Source organism: Maylandia zebra, linkage group LG9, assembly GCF_041146795.1.
Source record: "Maylandia zebra isolate NMK-2024a linkage group LG9, Mzebra_GT3a, whole genome shotgun sequence".
NCBI classification, from domain to species: Eukaryota; Metazoa; Chordata; class Actinopteri; order Cichliformes; family Cichlidae; genus Maylandia; species Maylandia zebra.
The window spans coordinates 13,832,591-13,840,826 of NC_135175.1; the positions used below are offsets into that span (position 1 = coordinate 13,832,591).

General features: G+C 39.2%; 1 protein-coding gene across 3 annotated transcripts in view; it reads left to right on the forward strand.

Annotated features, from left to right (window-relative positions):
- col11a1a (collagen, type XI, alpha 1a) overlaps positions 1-8,036 on the forward strand; it is a 69,221-nt gene extending 61,185 nt beyond the window's left edge. For all 3 annotated transcript variants that reach the window (XM_004569519.5, XM_004569518.5, XM_004569520.5), the window contains 9 exons: positions 277-384; positions 1,352-1,405; positions 1,493-1,528; positions 1,626-1,679; positions 1,769-2,009; positions 2,629-2,741; positions 3,139-3,207; positions 5,750-5,983; positions 6,534-8,036. In XM_004569519.5, coding sequence (XP_004569576.1) covers positions 277-384; positions 1,352-1,405; positions 1,493-1,528; positions 1,626-1,679; positions 1,769-2,009; positions 2,629-2,741; positions 3,139-3,207; positions 5,750-5,983; positions 6,534-6,680 — 1,056 coding nt within the window. In that variant the 3' untranslated portion in view covers positions 6,681-8,036. The remainder of the gene's footprint in view (positions 1-276; positions 385-1,351; positions 1,406-1,492; positions 1,529-1,625; positions 1,680-1,768; positions 2,010-2,628; positions 2,742-3,138; positions 3,208-5,749; positions 5,984-6,533) is intronic.
- Positions 8,037-8,236: the final 200 nt, after the last annotated feature.

An 8,236-nucleotide genomic window follows, 5' to 3' on the forward strand; every position in this document is an offset into this window, starting at 1 on the left:
CGGGCCCGGTTAGAACTCACCAGTTTCTCAGTAATCACGTACTTGTGAATTGGCCTGGCTCATGTTTGATTTTCAGAGAAGTTCTTCGGTGTGTGCTGTAAGAAAAGCATTCCAGTTTTAATCCCTGAGGATTTGTACTGTAATGAAACTTCACCCTTTGCAGCCTCCCACGTGCATTTCATTTTTGCGGATAAAGAAATAACTTCACCTTTGTCAGGAGATATGAACATTTTTTTATGGTAGAGTTCACAAGTGACATTTGTTTTCATCCTGCAGGGTCACCCAGGTTTGATTGGTCTGATTGGACCCCCTGGCGAGCAAGGAGAGAAGGGAGACCGAGGTTTGCCCGGGCCTCAAGGTTCTCCTGGTGGCAAGGGCGACGGTGTAAGTGATTGATGACTCTATTCCCACACTGGTCCACAGGCCACTTGCCCTGCACCTCTTGCCATTTTTAGCCCATTTGCCCTTCTACTGTGGCCACAGATCTTGCCACAGTCACTTGTTTTTGACTACAGCTTTTTACTAGAGCTCTGCAATGCACTGCACATCTCTTCTCTTGCTGTATCCAAAACATTTGTCTCATTGGATTACTGATGCAAATTGCTTAAAATGTGTAGAGAAAACTGTATAATTATGGCTGTGAGGTGTTTAAACCAAACTCTTTAGTTGACACTGCTTTAGCATGTAGAATATCAACATCATGGAAACGAGCAGTTCAAGTATATGAGCATCAACACTAGTATAGATGTTCGTTGACGACTCATTAACACCGTGGTCAGTTGTTCCTATGTGTGTGTGACACTGCTGTTATAATATCACACTGTGTGATGTGAAAAACTGCTTTCATTCTGAGCCACATCATTAAAAATCAGACCGCTTTTATTCTGTCTTTTCCACTTAAATAAGAAGCAGTACTGAAAGGAGGACATGACAGCCTTCATCCATTAAAAACACACACACACTGCAGGATCACTGAATATGTTACATTTGTAACACATTCTGCTGTAGTCTTCAGCCTGCCTTCGTTTAGTGATTTAAGGTGGTGTGCTGGTTATCTATCCATGTGATACTACACTGCCTCCTTTTATCAAAGCTAAAGAATGTAAACATTTTTATTCAGATTCGTATGTTTACTTTAAGGCCTGAGAAGCAACAGGCCTGTCACAAGTGCAGTGTTTGGCCACTTTTGATAGTTTTCTTTGAATGTCACTGGTTCTCTTATCGTATTTTTTTTTATGTCACCAATTATTCAAGCTTGACAGTAATTCTGTTCCCTGCAATGTTTTTTGTTGTTGTTTTGTTTTTCTTCTCAAATATATGTACCTTCTACTTCGATCTGATCTCATAACAGGGTATCGCTGGAGCCAGCGGTCCTCTTGGTCCCCCAGGCCCACCTGGTTTGCCCGTATGTTTGTTACTTATTCTACTTATATATTAATGTCATAACAGAATGACTTTGCTAAATTGCTGTACTGTGTTCTTTGTCATACAGGGTCCTCAAGGTCCCAAAGGAGCCAAGGGTTCAAGTGTGAGTACAAACCCATGTTTCTAATAATGCATTGCTGCTGCGACAATCAGCATTTACTTTAAATGGAGCTTTAATAACATGTTTGTAAACTTTAAAGGGTCCTGCTGGTCCAAAAGGAGACACTGGTGCAATTGGTCCTCCTGGCCCTCCTGTGAGTCTTTCAAACTACTGTTTTCATTGTTTCCTGTACAAAGTCTGTTGTATATTTTTATATTGTATGAAATCTAAAACACCTTACAGGGCCCACCAGGTGAAGCTATCCAGCCTCTGCCAATTCAGTCACCAAAGAAGACAAAGCGCTCCAGTGATATCCAGTCAGATGGTACCATCATGGATTATGGCGAGGGTATGGAGGACATTTTTGGCTCCCTCAACAACCTCAAGCAAGATATTGAACGCATGAAATACCCCATGGGCACCCAAAACAACCCCGCCAGGACATGTAAAGATCTGCAGCTCTGCCACCCAGAGTTTGCCGATGGTAAGTTGAAGCCCAGCAAGACTTCAGCCTGAAAGGAAAACACACCCATGTTGTTGTCATGTTTCATTGTATCAGCAGAGAGAAGCAGCCACCAGAGATTCTCCTCATGTTTTCAGATACTAATGCTCATCCTAACAGCCATTATTGTGACAAATGGATTCTCTATTGAAAAAAATAAAACCGGTATAACAGTGATTGGCAGACCTGCTCTGAAAGAATTAAATTCATTAGTGAGCATTAGTGTTTGTTTGATAGCTCTTTGTATATCTCCTTTTTAAACCTTTGTGCCCTGTCTTTGCCTTATAATTAATGCATGAATTTTAGGCCGTCTCTCCTCTCGGTACAATGTGGGATTATCTGCTTCTAAAGTCTATAACCATAGCTGTTGCTGCGCAGTAGGTTTATTACTGCTGCTTTACTTCCTTTGAGGAATAAAATGTACCTTGGCTCAGGCATAAAAACATCATTTAATCCAGCTGTGTGTGAGCCATGAAAATGAGCAACAAATTTTTACTTAAGGTAAAGAAATCAAGCACACTAACGTTTGAAACTGAGCTTTCTGCAATTTTCTGTCGATGTAAGTTGAAGAGAAATTTTGGCTGTTCTTGGTTCTCTTCAGGTGAGTACTGGATTGACCCGAATCAAGGCTGCTCAGGGGATTCCTTCAAAGTCTACTGTAACTTCACTGCCGGAGGCGAAACCTGCATTTATCCAGATAAGAAGTCCAGTGGAGTAAGTAACTTAGGTTTTTACGAGTTATTTCAAACTGACTATTGTTAATCATCCTTTCTAAATTACTATTAAGCCATTATGCTAAGACAATGACGCAACAGAAGGCACATCACAAGGCTGCCATTGTTTATAAGAACTTGTTTGATCTGCTGCAGGTAGAAACCTGTTCAGATCTGATTTTGTGCAAGCACCTCAAACACCACCGACAGGCAAACACTACACACAACTCAAGAAGTTTGTGAAAATGTTCTCTCGGAGATATAAGTTTTATCTTCTTTCCCAGATGATAAACTTTGATGCTATGCTTGAGGCATTGCTGTATACAGCAGAAATGTTCACATATTATGCCTGTGGTAATCTAAAATATTAATAAACTTTGTCTTTTTATTTTCCAAAGGTCAGAATATCTTCGTGGCCCAAAGAAGTCCCAGGATCATGGTTTAGTGAATTTAAGCGTGGTAAAATAGTAAGTTTTCTTTTTGTTTTCATCTCTCATCCATCTCTTAGAGATCTAACATAGACTGAAACATATTTAGTCAGCTGTTGGTTCAACAATATGATTCAGCACCTATTAAAAAAAAAAAAAAAAGAAGCTTAGTTTGAATTTGGCTGCAAACTCTTTCAAAGTTGTCTCTTTGAGCAGTCCTGCTAGGTTTCAGTCACTCAGTCAAAGTCCCATTTTCACTTGGAAGTGTTCATTTATCCCAATTGCTGGATCAACTCCAGTGTGTCAAAACAGGGGCAAATACTCCAGGCGGTGTCCCATCATTGTGTTGTTTTAGCAAAAACTTCAATAAAAAAAATGCAAAAACCTGTTACCAGTTTTTTCTTTTGGGCAAGATTCACAGTTGTAATTGTAAAAAAAATATTTTTTTTTTAAAGAAAGAAAGAAAGAAAGAAAGAAAGAAAGAAAGAAAGAAAGAAAGAAAGAAAGATCGATCTGATCTAATGCACTTTCTCCTGACTTGGAGGCCCAAACTGCAACATAAGTAGGGATGGGTATTGATAAGATTTTCACGATTCCGATTCCATTTTCGATTCTGTTTAACGATTCGATTCTTTATCGATTCTCTTATCGATTCTTTATAAGAAAGGAGAACACTAAGGTCGATTAGCTTGGAACTTCGTTTTATATCTTCTCTTTGAACAAGATAGAAATTTAGGAGTAACATGGCCTTACAAACCCAACAGTGAGATCTTAAGAGATCCACAGCCTACGGCTCTTCAATGGGGTGTCACAGGGTCCCCAGGAAAAAAATTTGTAAATGTAAAATAATAAAATAAATATTCTTCTGTAGCAATAACAAAATATAACATAAATTATTCAATAGCAATTATACAAGAATATCCAGTAATGTCCCTGCCTACAATTAAACACATTCACTTACCTAAAATCGGGGGCATCTTCTGTGGCAAATGGGTGCAAGCCTTTGACCACAAACTTAGACACTGCTGGGTGACATTCGTCTATCCTGGCCTGAAAGGAGACGCTACCGGTAGACTGCAGCGAGAACTGCCAGCATCTGAGCCAGACTCTGTCTGTCTCTCTCATCATGATCACCTAAACGCACAGTAATGGCAGGTTTTGTAATAAGGCAGATCGCGCTAACATAATATGCACTGTTAGTTGATTATTTACCTGCCGCATTAACGGGAGAGGACGTGCAAACGTTACCGCTGCTGCTGGGTTGAGATTCACGAGTCCGGAGCGGAATTAAAAACACGACATTCATTTAAGGTTATCACGTGTTTTCTGAGCAAATGCTTTTGCATATTCGTAGTGTTTCCTCCCTTAAATGAAATCTCTACTTTGCAAGTATTGCAAGTTGCCCTGTTGTCATCCGTTCTTGTAAAGTGTAACCAAACTTTTGAGCGTTTGAGCCGCTTACGCGCCGTGTTTCCTGCCAGGTAAATGATGTTCCGCACCGTGGTGACGTCATTCGGGGCGACTGGAATCGATAAGGGAATCGTTTGCAAAAATGGCAAACAATTCCAAGGAATTGAAACAGTGGGAACCGGTTCTCAACAAGAACCGGTTTTCGATACCCATCCCTAAACATAAGTTTCAGTCAGTTTGACACAGAAGTTGATCTCTGCCAAACCTGAGATCAAGATAATATCACAAATGCAAGAAGTCAAGGAGTCAAAAATGGACTCTTAGTGAGTAATGTAAATGTAACAGAGGTGCTGGAAGCACTGCACTGCTTTACAAGAAGATGACCTTGAGAGTGAAAGCAATCACATTTAAAGCAGGTATGGATTTGCTTTTTATGGGTGCATACACTGAAGTTTTTCATTGAACTTCAAAAACTTGCTTAGACAGTAACACCACACATAAATGGTTACTGTTGAAACATTTCTGTAACCAGACTTTGCCATATACAGAAGAAAGTATCACTAAAATATCAGAGTGAAGCCGAGGAGAATTCTTCAGGATGTTAGCATTCCAGCTGTCCTCCTTCTGTCCCTGGACGGTGAAAATCTCTCTCTAAACGTCATCTATTTACTGTATTCACCAATGAAAGAAACAGGTTTGTCCCGCTCCATCAAACTGGTGTCATGGTTCATTCCACAACAGCACAAAGGCTGGCTGTGACAGAAAATGACACGACTTTGAGGCATTTCCTGACTTTGGATAGTGAGTGCTTTTAATGCACATGTTCAGACATGAGTTACACAAAGTATCTGTCAGAACTGTGTCGTGTCTAAAGGTCTTGTTTCTCTTGAAGCTTTCCAAGACTGTGCATGTGTATGGATGCAGAGCATCCATACACATGCATTACTATCCACATGCATTACTATCCACATGAGTCCTTCAACTTAAAGTATTTAGGGATCTGAAATTATTTTGCACTGTTTTTCACATAGTTTGTACGATCTTGCATGGAGAGACAGAACATTTTGTTCTTGTTAAATAAGATCAGGTATCAGTCATCACATTTATTTAGATTTATTTCACAAACATTTGGTAATTGCTGCTCATTCTCTCTCTTTCCATCTCTGTCCAGTTTTCCTATGTCGACGCAGATGGGAACGCAATAAACATGGTACAAATGACCTTCCTCAGACTACTGACAGCCTCAGCCAGGCAAAACTTCACCTACAGCTGCCACCAGTCTGTGGCGTGGTACGACGCCTCTAGCGACAGCTACAACAAGGCACTGCGTTTCTTGGGTGCCAATGATGAGGAGATGTCCTACGACAACAACCCTTACATCAAGGCCATCTCAGATGGATGCGAGGTAAGCTTGACCGCCTAAATAAGAATGTTTATTGCGGTGTATTAAATTAAAGATAAAGAGCAGTCCTGTTCTGAATGGCTATAATCTCTGTTTGTTATCTAATTCACATTTGTTGAATAGAGCTATTTTAAGTATTTCATTTACTTAAAAGAGACAATGCAGTTTGACATGGTTCCAATGCTGGGCTTTGTTGGGCTTTTACATCTACAGTTGAATGATCTAAATCACAATTTAAATCATTCAACTGATTCCAAACCTTCATACAATATGAAAAATGAGAAAATATCAGAGAATGGATAAAAAATTGAGCTGCTGGCACCTTTAATTACTTTAATTACAACTTTTATTACTCATGCAATTAAAGTTATCAGTTGGTAACATCTTCCTTCAAACAGAGTTTTTCCAGTAGCTTTTTTCTCTAAGATATAAATGAAATGGCTTTATGATGAGCTTACAGATTGAGCACACAGCTGAAGGTCCCGGTTTATTTTCCTGATCATTTCTCATCTGACTGCTTGTTTTTAATGTGTTCCTCTCTCTCTTGTTGCAGACGAGGAAGGGCTACGGAAAGACTGTGATGGAGATTAATACTCCCAAAATTGATCAGGTTCCAATTATCGATGTCATGTTGACTGACTTTGGGGATCCGAACCAGAAGTTTGGGTTTGAAGTTGGGCCTGTCTGCTTCCTTGGCTAAATACAAATGAAAAAGTCAAATAAAAAAATAAAAAATAAAAAAAAGGACTTGATGGGGCCAACAAAGAAAGTCAAGTTGAGACATTCTGGGTACTACCAAACCCCATTTTTAGCCCCCCACCCTTTTCCATGCCACATGCAAGTTTTGAATAAGAGATGGTGTAGCAAACATGTCTTTCCATGTATGTATGTGTAACCCAGGAAAATACTTGTTGCCCTTGTGGGGCTCGAACCACATGACTTAACCACGTCACGGAGCAAAGGTGAAGGACAATCGAATCGTGTGGCAGAGGAGGGTGAATCGGACATAACCGAGGGGGGTGACACGCGTCTCCTCTCTGGACTCTCCAGGTGCTGTATGAAAACAACAATGGTGCTTGTTCAAAACACACACAAAGTCTAAAAGAGGTGCTACAAAAGAAGGTGTATTTTGCTAATTATAAAATACTGTAATTATTATTTTGTACAAAACTTTTATTTCTAAATCCACTTTCAAAACTTGCATGTGTATCAGATTTCACTTTTGGCTCTTTCATTTCAACACTGGTTTAAAGACATACCGTGTAAGTTAAAGGCATCATTAAGTCAAGTCAATTTATAATTCTGTCTTTTTGTTCCAACACTTACTGTGTACATGTCATGAAGAAAATAAAAGTGAGCATTCAAACAGTTCTCTATTGCTAAATTAGACTGTATGCCCTTTGTATATATTGACAGTCCAAAGCTTGAGGTTACTTGCTGTTTTGCCCTTGTGACCGTAGGTGAAACAACTGGAAGTATTACACCTGCACGTATATGACAACATCTCCCACTAATGTTGTGATCCCGTGCTAGTAGGAAGCAATCATGGCATTCATCTTCTTTTATTTAATTCTATTTTTCTTTTGTTTTGTTTCTTTGTTTTTTCCATTTTCTGACAGGCTTTCATTTTGGTTGGATACCTCAAACTTTCTTGATAACCTTTAAGATGCAAGGTTGCCATGCCCTGTATATACCTTGGTTAAGCAATTAAGTTTATATATATTTGGGTGGGGATTTTTTAAAAGAGAGAAATACATTAACTGTTAGAGATCCACTGTTCAGATCCCTCTGTGAATGCATTGAGAATCCCTTTCGGTGACCCATTTTTGTAACTAAGATGTTTTAATGTGCTTTTTATAGTTCATTTAAATATTAAAAACCGGATTCTAAACAACAGTGAACTGAATGTCTCAACAGTTTGTGTAAGATGATTTTGGAGAAGATCTACCTACTGTACATGTGAAATGCTTTAAATCAAGGATATGTTCATTCAACTAAGACTCTGGGCTGGTGCAATTCCATCTCTTGAAACCAATAAAGTACCATCTTACACTAATTTACGTTCATTTGGAGTACATGAATGGAAACATAAAATGTTTTTTATTTGCCATGGAATGGATGAAAGAGACTTACCTGCCTTCATTTTTAAATGTTTCAGTATCTGCTGCTTATTTACCCCTGATCAGCCTGTGAAATACATGCTGTATTTCACTATGATGCCTATTTGAGAAGCATGCGCACACAATAACACTTAAT